Here is a 15,810-nt window from a genome sequence, read left to right on the forward strand (position 1 = left end):
GAGCCTCACCTTTGTGCCTGAAAAGATCATGGAACACATCCTCCTGGAAGACATGTTAAGGCACAGAGGTGATCTGAGACAGCCAGTACGGTTTCACCAGGGGCAGATTGTGGCTGAACAAAGCCGCCTACGATGGAGTGACTGCACTAGTGAGCAAAGAAATGGTAACTGGTATTGTATACCTGGATTTCTGCAAGGCCTTTGACATGGTCCTACGCAACATCTTTATCTCTAAAATCGAAGAGAGATGTGTTAGAAGAGTGGACTATTTTTTGGATAAGAATTGGTTGGAAGGTCACAGCAGTAGTGTTGTGGTCAATGGCTCTGTGTCCAGGTGGAGGCCAACGTTGGGTGGTTTCCCCCAGGGTTCCATCTTGACTAGATGATGGAATCAAGTGCACCCTCAGCAAGTCTGCAGAAAACACCAGGCTGAGAGATTGGTTTAGTTCAACAGAAGGAAGAGATGCTCTCCGGGGGGACCTGAGCGAGCCTGAAAACAGTCCATGTAAACCTAATGAGGTTAAGCAAGGCCAGGTGTATTGTGTTGCACTTGGGTCAGGGCAATCCCAAGTATGAGTACACTCTGGGAGAACTCCTTTAAGGGTAGCATCATCAGAAAGGGTTGGGGGTCCTGGTAAATTAAACACATAACATGAGCCAGCAGTGTGTGCTTGTGACTCAGAGGACCAGCTGCATCCTGGCTTGCATCAATTGAGAGGAGGCCACCAGGGCAAGGGATTGTCCCCCTCTGCTCTGTGCTTATGAGGCTCCATCTGGAGTACTGCATCCAGGTCTGGCACCTCAAACATGACAAGAATGCGGAGCTTTTGTGGTGGGACCAGACAAGGACCATGAAGATGATCAGAGGGCTGGAGCTCCTCTCCTGTGAAGACAGGTTGGAGGAGCTGGGCTTGTTCAGCTTCATTAAGAGAAGGCTCAGGGGAAATGTCATGGCAACTTTCCTGAGCTTGAAGTGAGCTTATGTGCAGAAAGGAGTAGGTAGCAAAGGGACATAAGAGAATGGCTTTAAGCTAAAAGAAGGGGAATTTAGATTTGATGTGAGAGTGAAATTTTCCACTGAAAGAAGGATGAGATGCTGGAACAGGCTACTGAGGGAAGTTATGAATGCCTTTTCCCTGGAGATGTTCATGACCAGGTTGGATAAGACTGGACAGTGTGATATTGTTCCTGATTTAGAGGTTGACAGCCGTGCCTGTGGCAGGAAACTAGCTGGGACTAGATAATCTTTATGGTCCCTTCCAACCCAATCCATCCTACATTTCTATGACAGTTAGGGATCCTTTTTTTTCTAGTGATGGACGAGAGCGTGTGTGTCCCATGTAAAAATTCTGCATCAGCAGCTGTTGCCACTATTGAAATGCACTGCCTACCTCTCACTGTGCTCACATCCATTATTTGGTCTCCTTAAATGTTCAGCAAGCATTGATGAGTGTTGGTGCCATTTTATTCCAAGAGGAGGAATTCAGTAATTTACTTCTGCTTCATACACTCTTCTTGTCAGGCACCACTTTGTCAGACTGCCCCTTTGCTGTCATATGTCACAGAGCAATAAAATGTAATGGAATATTGGTGGGAAGGTCCAGCCCCTACTGCCAGACCACATCTACCTCTGATGTTGTGGGCCAGCGTAATAAAACAGGAGGCATAACTTCTGGAGCAGCACTAAGGATGATATCAAAAGTTGTGAAATTGAATCTAGCCTATGTCTCCATCGTAAGAGGGGATTAAGTGTCTTAGTTGGTTTACTTGATATGGCAGTGTTTCTTCAGTGAATATACTTGCTCCAGCTACAAATTACAATGAATAGGGACTACTCCAAAGCTCGCATCTGTATTGTTTTAGGTTTCTCTTGAGAATAATCTTTTCCCAGACCACTGTGTAACAGTATCTACTAAAATAGCCAGTAGAGGGGGCTGTAACATTAAGAGTTGTTTGGAAATAAAATGTAATTACTCCAATTGGAAAAAGAAAATACAAGCTGGATATGAACTCAGGAATAATAATGCTGAGTAGTTCATACACTTAGACACTTAATGGAAGTGGGCATAACACAGTGACTATAATATTCAGTTTACATTCCATTTTCTCATCATATTAAGACACTAAAACAAAGAAAAAAAATTGATATCAGTACTCTCAGAGTAAAAAACAAATCATTCTTACTGTATCAAACACAGAAGGAGGTTTTTTCCTTGGTACCTGACTTACTGTTTCTCCTAGCCCTAAGGAGCAAAGTAGTGTGAAGTAAATTGCAAGATGCATCTATAGCACGGGGTAGCTCTTTCTCTTGCACAGTAACTAGCATGGTACCAAGGCTTTTCTTTATGGTGAAGGAGTTTACTTAGCAGTAAGTGATGACGTGTTAATTGACCATAGGGTATGTCTGTGCATGGTAAAGTGTGTTTGAACAGTTACTGTGGCATAGGAAATGAGCTCATACTCATTTATCTTGTGAAGCAGTGTTACATATGTCTCTTTTCACAGCTTTAGCAGTAATTTCGTGCACAGCTGAAGCTGGTGTAACCCAGGAACTCAATCTTTTTTCCATATCACCCATTTCCTGTGCTGGTGCAAGTTTTTGTGTGGCAGTGTGTTAAAACAGGTCAGGGAACTGATGTTATTAAATATGATTCTTCATTCCCACTACACAGAATGCATTAGCTTAAACTTGTGTTAATTTCTCAGACCATTTTTGTCAGGCAATTGCACAAGCTCTTCTACTTACACTGGAAGTTTGGGTCAGGGCGGAGCAAGTAGTTGTGTTAGCAGTGCAGACTGAAGCTTGATTAAGCTTGGAGCGACTAATGCTGTCCATTCCTTCATTGTATTTGTTGCTCAATCTCACCTGTTTTCTCAGAATTTTTCCATTAGAGACTGTAACTGAAACTAAGTTCTATTCAGGTTTCAAACAGCTTCACAAATATCTTCAGAACCTTCTAATGACTGGTAGAATTCTGATGATTTTATTTATTACGGGATCATGTCAAATCATTTCAGGCAGTTCTTAATTTCTTGTTTGGTTTTTAACTATATTTAGTAACTAACAGTTCTGGAACACAATTCTCCATTCACTTTAACTTTTCACATAGTTTTGAATATGCTATGCATGTATCAGCTGGTGTTGTCTATCTCGATGGCTGGACACTCAACAGAGATTGGAAATAGAAGAGCAAATGTTGAGAGCAGGCTGGTGTGTATTAAGCGAGTGGTTGTATCGTTACCACCTGCTTCACAGCTGCAGAAAAATATTGCCTGCTGACTGCATTCTTGGTAAAATATACCAACAAATGTATCTTTGCTGCTTGAAAAATAACAAGTAGTGGCCTTGTAAAAGGTAGCACGTTCTAAAATACAGGCATTGTATTGAAAGTAATTGTCTCCAGTGTGTCATATGCTTTAATATTAGTTCTGCTAGGAGCTTTAAGTCACATGGTGAGAGTGGCTAACAGACCCTGTCTGGATAGTTTTGGCACTGCTAACATAGTACTTTCAAATGTAGCTTGAGAGAGTGTGCACTGCAGTCATATTTTAATGAAGCCACAAAGGTGAACAACCAAAACCTATGAAATATTTACCAAGGAAGAAAGTCATGCACTTCTGAGCCAGTGTTTCCATTGCTGTTGTGAATGTATAAGAACTCTGTTCATTTGTCTTGTAAAGCATTTGTTTAACAGTTAACAGAGCTTCAGCTCTGACGGTGCTTCAATTTGTTCTTCATTTTCTCTATTGTGGCAAATAATATTTACATAGTATTTTCCCAACGTCACTTTTTTGGTACAGAGTTTGTAATGCTCTTAAAGCTAGAATAAAACTGCCCAATTTCTGAAAGTAAATGATAATTGGATGCAAATTTGTTGTTTAATACCAATATTCAGTTTGAGTATAGTATACTAGTAGCCTCCCCTTGATCATCTTTTCTCTCTGTAGATCTTGTATTACCTCTTGTAATAAGGGGATCAGTGCTTGATTGCATCTAGAGGGCAGATAGGGAATTGTCTTTGGGAGAGAGATCTGTGTAGTCTATGGTAACAGTAAGGGAAGACTGAAATTCTGGTTCCAGATCAGGGCAAATTACTTTGAGGGAAACTCATGAGGCACAGGGAGCTGGTTGTTATGTCTACAAAAACCAAGGGTAGGTACAAAAAAAGTTGTGCCATGTGGGGGTGGGTAGGTGAATGGGTTTAGTAAATTTATTTCATGCTTTTATTTCTTCTCAGTCATTTTTTCCAACTGTTGTGAACTTTGTAGGGGTGTATCTTTGCTGTCCCTATGATTTTTTTCCAGTGGAATATTTTGGCCAACATGGAAAGTGCGTAATGATACGATGTCTTCCTGTGGGAGATGTTTTAGGACCTTAAGAGGCTTTCTCTTTTATTGAACTTGAAAGTGTCCTGTAAGGGGACATAAATTGATCTACTTCACCTCTATGTCTATCCTCACAGTTTTAGCTGATGGCCAGCTGGTCTTCCCTGATCTCGTTGTTGGAAACTGAAAGTGCTGGGCACTGGAATGCAGCACTGAGCTTTGGTATTAATTAATTTTAAGCTCAGCCTTCAGAAAATCTTGCAGAAATTCATAGAAGGGTACGAAAGTAGGAACGTAGGGGTTTTTGTTTGTTTTATTGGTTTGTTTTTTTTTTCCTAAATGTGCTATTTGCTGGCTCTTGAATCAAGAACCTGCCAACAGCAGAAAAACAATTTGGTTTTCAGATTTGTGTGTTTGGTTTTTGTCACCACTTTGTTCTTTACTCTCCACAGTCATTTCAATAGCTTTTCAATGAGATTTTATATTTGCTGTAAGAAAATGTTTTTAGAAACATCGAAGATTGTTCACTTGGATGTTGCAGGTAATTGCATTGCCTCTAACTCAAAAACCAAAGAAAGATCTTCCAATGTGAGAATAGAATTTAGGGTATTCATTTGGTGTGTAATCAAATTTTTGTGCACATACACCTTCTGGTTTTCTTGGTGCAGATGCTAATGCCTCAGCCTCAGATACTGATGGTTCTGTAAATTTAATTGAACTTAGAGCACTTCATTTTTCTTTGCAGTAATAAGCTTGAATGTATTTTAAATGTGCATATAATGCACGTAAATATCTGTATGTTTATATAAGCTTATAGTTGTATATATGTATGCATATTTATACCTAAGTTACCTTTTAAAGTGGAAGTCTTAGTGTAATCATTTTGGGAAAAGTATAGTAATTTTGTATTATGTGGACTTGTGCACTTAGGGCATTCCATCTGGAACAGCAACAACAAAAAATAACCTTAAAGCATGTTTTCAGTCCATTAAGCTTTTTTTCATTAGTAAATTAATTAATTAAGTAAATTGTAGTGTAATTAAGGTAGACTAAAGCTTTTGTTTTAAGTTCCCTAAGTCTCAAAAGCATGAATAACACAGAAGTTGTCCTCATGCACAATTAATGAGAGGTTTGTCACCAACTGTGGCATGATCTATTGCTCCTCACAGGGATAGGTTGAGTGCCACCAAAACCATATTCGTTAATTTTATATTAACATAGCAAGTTGCAGATGGCATGCTTCGTCTCACATTATTTCCTGCTGTGTTCTTTCAATTAGCTTGTATTTTTCTAATAGGTTGTTCTTACTCTAGTGGTTTATTTTGCTTTTTCTGATCTTATTTTCTCTCTCTCTGTCTCTCTTTACAGGCAGTGTGGAGCATTCACTATTAAGCACTTTGGGCAGCTTTAGTGTACCTGTTCTGATTTTCTTGTCCAGTCCTTCCAGTGTGGCTGAGATCATCAACATACCAGCTAGCAGCTGCCTGTTGTGAAGCTTAGGGTCAGTTGTTCCATTGCAATACTTGATATTTACAAATAGCTAAACAATAAAACCTGCTAAGGGAGAATGTAACATAATCTGTGGTACTACTTAACTGCTTTTTGCCTATTTGTAAATGTTCTGATATTTATGTAAAACAGACATAACGTAATTCGTGTAATTAATTCCTGAGATAGTTGTATGTATATTCACTCCACAGTTATTTTCTTTGTTCAACTTTCCAAGTTCAGTGCATGTGTGGGTTGCTCTTCCTTTACCAACAAGGACAGTTCTTAGATCTTCGGTACATGATTTTTGTTCATGAAACTGTTCATGTTTCCATTATTAGCACTGTAGTTTCTTCCCTCCCTCTTTTTATTTTGTGATACATGGTGATTTGTATTCATGGAGTTACACTCTGTGGCAAGTGCTCAACCATAGTTCTTCTGTGAAAAAGGTGCTGCTTGGAGTTGTTTACTTCTCTTCAAAAATGGAGTATTTGAATAAGATGAAGTTAGGGAAAAATATATGTTTTACACATGTTAAAGTAATTTATTTTGGTTTGTTATGTGATAGCCTTTTAACAGCTCCACAGTACATAGCAGGGGCTTGGTACGTGCTTAGAATGTGACTTTTTGTCTGCTTAAGTGTCTGTAATATTTGTCCCCAGATATGACTTTTAAAAGTCCCACCAGTGTGAAATTAAGTCTTCACCATCACATTGGGACATGGCAGTACAGAGGAGAAAACATTTTGTGCCATCATTTTTATAGGAGTCAAAGCTAAAGAAAGAGTGAAAAATATTTGGAACTGAAGTTCTGCTGACATAAGGAAGATTAAAATGGGCTCTAGATGAAGGCTGGTACTAGACAGCATGTGAGCCTAGAAATTTGGGATGGAAATCCACAAGATGGTTTGGATTGAGTAGATGGTAATAAACTGAAATCTTGAGGTTCAGGTTGATTGGATATCCTAATAGGAATATAAGAAGTACAGTATTAGCTGATAATGTTAGGAAACTGACAGAGCTTGAAGGGAGAGGACAATGTGAATAGTTGAATAACAAAAGAAAGGTACAAAGATTGGCTGCAGAGAGCTACGTTGAAGCGTTCAGGTGTCAGATTATATATTTATATAACATCTAAAATTAAAACAGTTCTTAGGAATACCTAATGCTAAGCTGAGTTTTGAGCTTTTATAGAGAATACATGTATAGAATCTGCTATGTGGTTTTGCATGATAACATTATAAAAATACTTCACTAAGGCTAAATGATCAGTGAACAAAACTTTTAGGTAAATTAAACCTGAACTCATTTAATGTTCTTATACACAAGTGAAGGTTCTTTTTGCCACTGTCAGCTTCACCTGTGTACTTAATAGAAGTATGTCTTTCCTTCTTGAACCACATCTGTCTTGCTGATGCAATATCAAAATGCACAGTTATTTTTCGTTAGAGCATTATTAATGTAATAATTCAGACACAGCTCAAACTAGAGGAAACAACACAGCATTTTTCCTCTCTCTTTAGGAATCAAGGTTGCATTCTGTGAGAAGAAATTTTTCACATCTGTTGTCTCCTTGAGTCTGAAACCTTGGTATACAAGAAGTCCCCATTTTCATCCTAGAAAAGATTACTGACTGGAAGATAAAATTCTTACACCACCTTTACCTACAGACTCTGTAAAATGGATTTTTAGCCATCCCATTTGCTGGTGTTCCTATCACGTGGAGGAAGTGTCGTTCCTGACTTGTAACATTTGCCTGGATGTGCCTAAATGAAAATGCCGTTAGCTTTTGTAAAGAAAGAACATTTGGTTTTGCAGTTTGGACAGGGAAACACCCAAAACTGTGTTTTTATTCTATATAGCCTTTCTTAATAAAAATACTTTCACTGGACAAAATTGTAATTTCTAGTATACAGCCTACTATTTAGATATGGATTACTTACATAGATTTAATAAAATATGCCATTTTTCAAGGGAAAAGTTACTTTTCATTTCTGGACTATATAGATTTAAAAGATTTGTTAGTAAAGGTGGAAACGCCATCTTCCCCACGTACTAACAGCATTTACCTGCTAGGGATTAGAATGTGGTTATTTAAATCTGTATTGCAATAGTTTTTGTTTATTTTTGATTTTTTTTTTCAATTGGAATTCTCTGCTTTTGTAAGATACCTTCACTTGTTGTGTCGTTTTAGTGCTGGAGGGTAATAACTTGAAAGTTTGAACCACTAGTTTAATGATTGGTTATTTTCATAGGAGGGTGATGTTTTTCTGGTACACAGAAAGCAATATATTTGGGTTTCTGCTATGTTTTAATTTACAGAAGAAGACAAGAATCGACTTAATTCTCTGACAAGGCCATTTAGAAACTTCCCCTTACTGCCTTCAATTTTTCTGTTGTCTGAGCAAGGCTTTAGGAACTCGTTGGCAGTGCCATGAATGGAGATGGAACGCTCTGTATCCTCAGCTGCAGCAAGTGACTTATTCTCCTTGCTTCTGCCCTCACCCCCCTTGAATACCTTTTATATTTTGTAAAACTTGCTTTCTTCAAAGACACAGCCTCAGTGTACTTAATAGCAAAAAGAATCTATAATGACTTTATTGTCATGTATGTATAATATCCTGGAGCTTTCAATTTATCTTCTCTCTAGAAGTTTGCTTTTTGGTTGTTGGGGTGGTTTTTTGTTTATTTCTTTTGCTTTTGAAGCACTCAGGGATCCTACACAGTGGGCATTTCTGTCAGCCACTAAACTGTGTGTAATAGGTAAATACCTTAATGGTGATTCTGACAGCCAGTATAGCATCTCTTTGTGTTATACAGGAAAAAAGATGGAGTCAGATGCTGTTCCTACACTGGTTTGGAATTATATGAAAGGAGATGACACACACAGTCATTTTGTTTATTGTGTTGGTGGTATGTTTGCTGTAGGTGTTTTCCGTGTTTTGCTAGGTGGAAAGAAATCTAGGCAATATGATTTCAACTTTTTGTTCATTTGTTATTAAAGAAGTGTTACTGTAGAAACTGGGAGATTGTTGGGCCCAATAAGTATCAGATACTTGCAACTTGTTTGCATGATTTGAGGGGGAAAATAGTTGCTGTAGCTTGTCCTGTCTCTGAGCCGTCCAGCTGGCTTCTATTTGATGCAGATTTTAGAATTAGATTTTAGAATTCATCAGTACAAAAGTTACAGAAATATTGATGCATCCTAACAATAAGCCATTTCTGTGGAAGAATTTCTGTGTAGTTATGGTATTGTTGTAAATGCTGGAATGGCTCAGAAGGAGTCAAAGGAAAGTGCTGTGTTCTGTTGGAGCCTTATTTGCTCTGTCATGAAACAAGAGCTCATTTGACTCGAGGCTGAGAATATTTAGTCCTAAATCCTTATTTTTGACATTTGCAGTTTCAGTTTACAAATAGGATTTACCTGTTTCTGTAGTGGCTTAGAGATGGAAGAGGTCAAGTTCACAGCAGGTACTGTATTGGGGAAGTCTTCTAAACTGATTGCTTGAAAATGTACGACTCTAGTGCAGTCATTTGTCCATCTATCCGATGGAGTGGCATCTAATGCAAATTTTAAAATGTCATTTATTTCCATTTGTTGGGACAGATGGTAAATTATTGCTAAATGAGTTGATTTCCTGGCCTTTGTTTCAAAGAACATTTACTTCATTTTACCTTGCATGTGAACTTGATCATTTGGAAGCATGTTCAGCACTGGGTACAGAAGTATTCCTGGGTGTTCTTTTACAGTCTCTCTAACTTAGTCTGGAGATGTTGTTTGTGAAGGTTATGTCACCATTTTTTAACAGTGTTTAGATTTGACCTGAGACCTCTAGAGGGGAAAAAAAAATAAAAAATGAACCACTAATTTTTGGCTTTCCTCCAGGAATTACCAGTAACTGTTGAAATACTGAGGGCTTTCCAATGACATTGTAACTTCTCTTTCTTTAAAATGTCTGCCAACAATGATGGCATAATACCAGTTACTAGGAAGTGAACTTCTAAGCTGCCTGTAGTTGAATCCTTTCTTAGACACAGTGGAGGCACAGTAATCAGCTTTTGTAGTTTGTGCAGGAATACATTGGAGAGATGCACTAAGAATGAACTGTATAATTTTTTCTCACAAGTGCCTAAAATTGCATTATTTTGACATCACAGCTTTCAGCACTTTTTTTATTTCTTAAACTTTACACTGTTACTTTCCTACCTTTTAAAGTCATCACAATACGGTGATTCTTTACTGAAGTCATCCAGTTAAGTGTAGAAAAGTGGGTCTTGATTTGGGGTTTGGAGAACAGCAGTGCTTCCTTTGGGCTTCTGCAGTTTCCTGTCTGTAGCTGTAAGGCCTTACATATATTAAGAGGGATTGGAGCAGATGAGGACTGTGCTCCCTGGATGCGCACTAGCTAGCGGCCAAGTCTTTGTGCACTGCTTGTCACATATTAGCAAACAGAATTAACACCCTGATTCTCACTCGCTGAGAGTTTAGTGACCCTGCCAGTATTGTTTTCTGAGCTAGCTTTCACAGTATTTCTAGTGATTGTTGTTTGTTTAATGCTACATATCCATGGCAAACTGCTAGTTCTGACGTTGTGCTAAGTGACACTAACAACCCCTAGACGTACAGGAGAGCTACAGAAGTTATCACCTGTATTTTTATGTATTTGATCAGGGATTCACTTATGCATTAAGTAGAATTTTCTAGTTTTGGGTTCCTGCTGCTTCTGATCCTGTGTACTGGAAGTCTGTTCATCATCCCTGTAAGCTATTTAGTTTTTTGCTTACATATGTTTGATTATTTCTGTTCTGATATTCGTTCCTCAAAATAGTCAATGAGCAACTGCATTCCAGTAGTAACTGAACAAAACCTGACTGAACACATGGCTTTCTAAAAATGTTTTCCTGTTTTTAGCAGTTTTTAAATGTAAGTAGTTGTATGGTTGTGAAATAGTTGAAAGTTTTTGAGTGTAAATATAACAGTAAAATGGGTTTGTGGCTTTGTAATGTTGAACAGATACAGTAGTTTAAATGCACCTGGTATACAGTTTTCTTCACTTCTGTTTTCTTTTTAAAAGATGCACATTGTGTATCATTATATTAAAGATCAAAAATGTCAGTGTCTTGATACACTTGTACAATCCCATACAGCTTTAGTGTGGGAAGTCTGAGTGGAAATACAGAAAGCAGAACAGTAATATGTGGCTCTTATTTGAGCAATGTTTAATATTGCTCCTGAGATGTAGTGGGAAAGTGCACATCTTACCAGGCCACCTTGGACTTCTTGAGCCACAAATAATTAGAAAATACTGAAACGAATATTGTGGGCCTCACACGGTCATTTTATGTCTCTGTTCACCAATGGAGTTGTTGTCTACATAAGTGTGTACGTTTTAAAAATATATATTTAATTGTTTTTAAATCAGATAATTAAAAACACATTCTAAAATGTGTGGTTTCATATAATCACAGTTGTTACATTTGATACTGTATTGCAGGTACAGAAGATCTATTTAATGCAGCCTTGTTAAGTGAGATGTGCATAGATAAAAATGTGTAATACATGTGTAGGTCTTAGAGAATTGTTAGCAGCTTTACAGATCCAAAGCTCTTTCTGTGTGTGATATAGCAGTTAAAAATAGAATAAATAGTGGTTTTTAGCATTTCACAAAGTTCTGGTTTGGTAACTGGGAGTTTAATGTATATACATTGGTCCTTATCTACTGTATTAATTGTCATTTTTTGTTTATTGTAGCACAGATGAGTAATTTAAACAGTTATAGAAAAATGTTAAGAATGGAACTGATGAGCTGTTGTCATTAAACTGTGCTTCTGCAGTCATTAAAATAAACCATTGTTGTCATCTATCTGATTAAACTTTTTAGATTATGAAGGTAAATATTAATCCAGAAGAGCTGGCTGTTGTGCTCTGACAAGGCTGTAGTTCCTGTTTTATTTTCCAAATTATTCCTGCAAAGGAAGAAGAAAAGAGGTGCATTAAAAGGGGGGAGGAGGGTGGCCGAGAAAACTTCAAAAGGATTTCTTCACAAAATTTCTATGTAAGTTATAGACAAAAGACTATCAAATCATTTTGCAGAAAAAGATCTGCTAAGTGCCAGTGCTTTGTTTTAGTTACAATTCTTGAAGTTGGGAATGCAATTTTTTTTTTTAACTTTTTTTCCTTTGTTCTCTTGTCCTTCTGCCCATTCCCAAGCAAAACCTTTATTTTTTATCTGGAGTCATAAAACAAGGGAAGTAAGCCTGAAGAGAAATACACAGAGGAGCTGTGAAGTGCATTATGTTTTCATTTCTGTAAGTGTTCGGCTAACCTCAGGTGTTGAATGATTTAGTTCTAGTTTGCAGTCCATCCTCCTGAATCTTACTAGTATTTCTGTCATCTGCTAAGAGCTGCGTCGGAGATGGCTGCTGTGTCGCAGGTGATGATGCTAATATGCCTTAGTGTTGCTGTTAAATACAAAGATGTAGCTCGCCTTTGTAAGCTGCAGACACGGGGAATTATAGGTACAGCTGGTGCAAATGTTATTTTGCATCTTTACTTTGTCAAATTAGGAATTAACTTTCTTTCCTTGCTAGTTGTCCTAGTGAAATCTTAATAAATAGCAATGATTTATTCTGTAGGGAGTTGGTACAGTTTTAAGGTATTTTTATTTCTGAAGATTGCAACTCTAACCTCCAGAATGGAAGCGGATCTCCAAAGACTGCGCAGCTGAATTTACTCCAGGTAAGCTAACCAGCTCAAATGTTTGAGTGAATGATGTTCTCACAAGGTGCAGTTGGATGGTGATGGTTTTGTCCCAGTGGTGACCAGGCAGGCTAAAAAGTTTTCTCAGTGTCAGCCAGTTATAAATCATATGGTTGGGGAGGAATAATTTCCCGTGATTGGCAATACAACTAGCAAATTGTATAAGCCTTCTTATGAGTCCATCTTTGTAGCATTTTCCCATGTCATCAGAATGAAAGCAATTACAGGACCCTGAGAGCCTTCCACAGAAGCATAGTTACTTAGAATTAACGTGTCCATCATTTGCTTGTGCTGCCTGTCTTTTCCCTTTGAAAGGTCTAAAAATGATACTGAGGTTGGATAACTGAGTCTCGCACTCTTTTGTTGTGGGACTTGCTGCAAATCACTGTGATGAGGAATCTCTTCTAGTGCCACTTGCCAGAGATTTGACATTTTGATCACTGGAAATGGGCAGGTTTGTTGCAGTACCTTGTTGCAAAGTGAACATTTTCAACAGCGAAACAGTTCCAGAAGCACCTCTCATAGCCAGGAATTCAAAGGAAATTGTTTCTCTCCCATCAACATCATTTCGTTGGTTCAGTCTAAAACTCTTGATTCAAGTCTTCAATGACTTTATTGACTGACTTTCAATTTGGAAGCTTGTAACTTACTTGACTAAGCCAGTGTTACCCTAAAGTAAAGTGCGTCATTTTCATCCATCGCAGTGTTTCTGCATTGGTGTCCAGAGAGTTTGTCGATACTGTGAAAAACCCTGTTTTGGAGAGAGTTGGGATATAGTTTGAGCCTTGCTGCAAAGAGCTCAAATGACTGAGTGCTGGCCTCTTTAAATGCAAAGATAGCTTTAGTTAAAGTAAAATCCAGGTGTCGGCTGGTTTCTTGCTGCAGAAAGCTTTTCAGTTGTTGCTATTTTAGCTGTCACCGTGTCTTTGTACAGGAGGTTACAAGATCCTTGTGGAATTGGACAGCAGGATTCTCCAGGTTGAACAGACCCTTACATGTCTGTTTGGGAGAGCAACGGGTCATGGATTACCTTTTCTGGGGGGAAAAGGAAAATCTGTTTGGAAGCGATCCCTGTGTAAACAGTCATGCAGGAAGCTGAAGAGCTCCATTGCTTAGTTGGTATGTTTTTCTAGGTTTTAATCAGAAGAAAGGGCAAGGATCTCTTCTTGGTTTTGGCACCTGGGGATTTGCGTTAAAGGCTGTAAGATTGAACTGGTGATACTGCATAGATTCCACGCTCAGTGACTTAAGTTATTCCAGAATAAGTACATTTGGAGTACAGCATAGATTTCAGAGCCAGTGTAGTTTGCCCCCTTATTACTCCTGGTAAGCTACTTTAAATAATAATGTTAATAATAAAGTTACATCATTTGTTTTACGTTAGAGCAGGGAGAAAACAAAAAATGGTTTGTCTAAATCACAGTGGTTGTAGAAAAGTTGAGCCGTTTTGATGAGATCGCTTTTCTTCAGGGAGAATTATTTAAAAGCTTTTAAAATTGAAATTAACGTTTCCTTTAATCCAAAATGGCATTGTGAATCTCTGGCTTGGACTGAGTTATTCTACATGTAGTCCAAAAATAAATAATGAAAATTCTTTTCCTGCCCATCCCTGCAGTACCAGAGCCCTGAAATATCACTCACCATTCCTTTTGTCTCCGTATGTTATTGTGGTCTGCATCAGGTGTAATACGACCACAAGTGATTGCAGTAGTTAATGTAAGAATAATGAGGGCTTATCTTAGGTGTTGGTTGGTATTTTTTTCCCTCTTTTTTTTCTTATTTTGTTTATTTTTTAATTAAATGTATTCTGAGCCCTTGGAATTGTACTAAATTTTCAGCACTTGTCGGAAAAAGATGCTTAGGGAGCAGTGCTGAGTGCATGCAGTTATTCAGCCGAGGTCAGCCTGACAGAGAAGAGGACTTCAGTTGTTCAATACTCATGAAAAGTGGGGCAGGAGGTCTTGTAATTATGTTCATATTAGCTTGAAAAGGTCCCTCTGACCTGAAGTGAAAGCCAGAGTTTTCAGTGTTTCTCAAATCCAGTTATGTAAGTTGGTCTTAGGGATGTATATGCTTTATCATAATCATATTTTCATGATTTTCTTGATATGAGGCTTCTTTACAACATTTTTACGTTATTACCTTATGTTTGTGTTTTTCTCCCTCTGGGAGAAAGTTTCTGTGAAAAGGAAATAGGAACCAAACTTGGAAATCTAAAATAAAGACTAAACTGCTTTTCATTTACTTTTCTGCCCTTTGAGATGCCAGAAGCAATTTCCTCTTGAAGCTGACTTCCTTTCTGGAAATGATTTTCGTCTCCAACCATGTTGAGGCTCTTTTTCTCATTCTTTCATTCTGACTAACTTGCTTTTTTTCCTCTGACTTGCTACTGCATTTGGGTACTCCTTCTGGAGGTAAGTAATTACACACGTACAAGTTTCTCTAACTTTCTTTTTCAGTTCTTTACTTCCCACCCCCCCACACCCGCCGCCCCTCCTTCTTACTCGGTCGGTCTAGAAGGACAAACAAAGCACTATTGGTGTCCTCTGCGAGAGAGCACTGATAGGGGGCTGGCTGTAAATTGACGTGGCATGGAAAATCTCTGCTAGCTTGTAGCAGCTCTAACGTTGCTGCAGAAATCAAGCCTACTCGAACTAAGTTTATGGCTTGAAATCATGATGGATTTGCTGTTCATATATAAAAAATGAATGGGAAGTACCTCCACTTTTTGTTTCGGGAGACAGACTTTTTCTGTATTTGGATTTACAGCTCATAGAAAACAAAATCAAAGGGAATCTCTTGGTTACTGTTTTTTGGTGGGTTTTTTTGTTTTGTTTTGTTTTTAGTGAGAGCAGCAGATCTCGTTGCTCCCCCCCTCCTTCTCCTGAGATTTAATCACTTGCAGATCTTACCATGGGGTGCGGACTGAGAAAGCTGGAAGACCCAGATGATAGCAGCCCTGGAAAAATTTTTTCTACATTGAAGCGACCACAAGTTGAAACAAAGACTGATTCTGCTTATGAATATGTGTTGCTGGATTTTACTTTAGAAGGTAATTCTTACATTACGGCTTTGCTATTCTGAGAAAGTAGGAAATAGAATTTAACTTTGTTCTGTTGTGTCTGAGTTGTAGTAAATCTGTTATTTTAATCAAAGCCAGCCAAAATGTAAGACTTTTATTTTGAAACGCAAATCGTGACGAAGGTTTCACTTAGATAAAATTACAGTGGAAACTAC

General features: G+C 38.1%; 2 protein-coding genes across 6 annotated transcripts in view; both read left to right on the forward strand.

The window, feature by feature from the left end:
* BOLL (boule homolog, RNA binding protein) overlaps positions 1-11,952 on the forward strand; it is a 31,295-nt gene extending 19,343 nt beyond the window's left edge. For 2 of the 3 annotated variants that reach the window (XM_052675855.1, XM_052675854.1), the window contains exons 11-12: positions 5,695-5,827; positions 7,337-11,952. In XM_052675855.1, coding sequence (XP_052531815.1) covers positions 5,695-5,718 — 24 coding nt within the window. In that variant the 3' untranslated portion in view covers positions 5,719-5,827; positions 7,337-11,952. The remainder of the gene's footprint in view (positions 1-5,694; positions 5,828-7,336) is intronic. The other variant, XM_052675853.1, reaches the window with a different exon arrangement.
* Positions 11,953-14,446: 2,494 nt separating this feature from the next.
* The window catches only part of RFTN2 (raftlin family member 2), a 29,711-nt gene continuing 28,347 nt past the window's right edge, over positions 14,447-15,810 (forward strand). The window contains exons 1-2 of one of the 3 annotated variants that reach the window (XM_052674470.1): positions 14,447-14,987; positions 15,479-15,625. In XM_052674470.1, coding sequence (XP_052530430.1) covers positions 15,487-15,625 — 139 coding nt within the window. In that variant the 5' untranslated portion in view covers positions 14,447-14,987; positions 15,479-15,486. Of the gene's footprint in view, positions 14,988-15,069; positions 15,626-15,810 lie in introns of those variants that run through there. The other 2 variants (XM_052674469.1, XM_052674471.1) reach the window with 2 other exon arrangements.

The sequence above is a fragment of the Tympanuchus pallidicinctus genome, unplaced genomic scaffold, assembly GCF_026119805.1.
Source record: "Tympanuchus pallidicinctus isolate F22 unplaced genomic scaffold, pur_lepc_1.0 scaffold15, whole genome shotgun sequence".
NCBI lineage: Eukaryota > Metazoa > Chordata > Aves > Galliformes > Phasianidae > Tympanuchus > Tympanuchus pallidicinctus.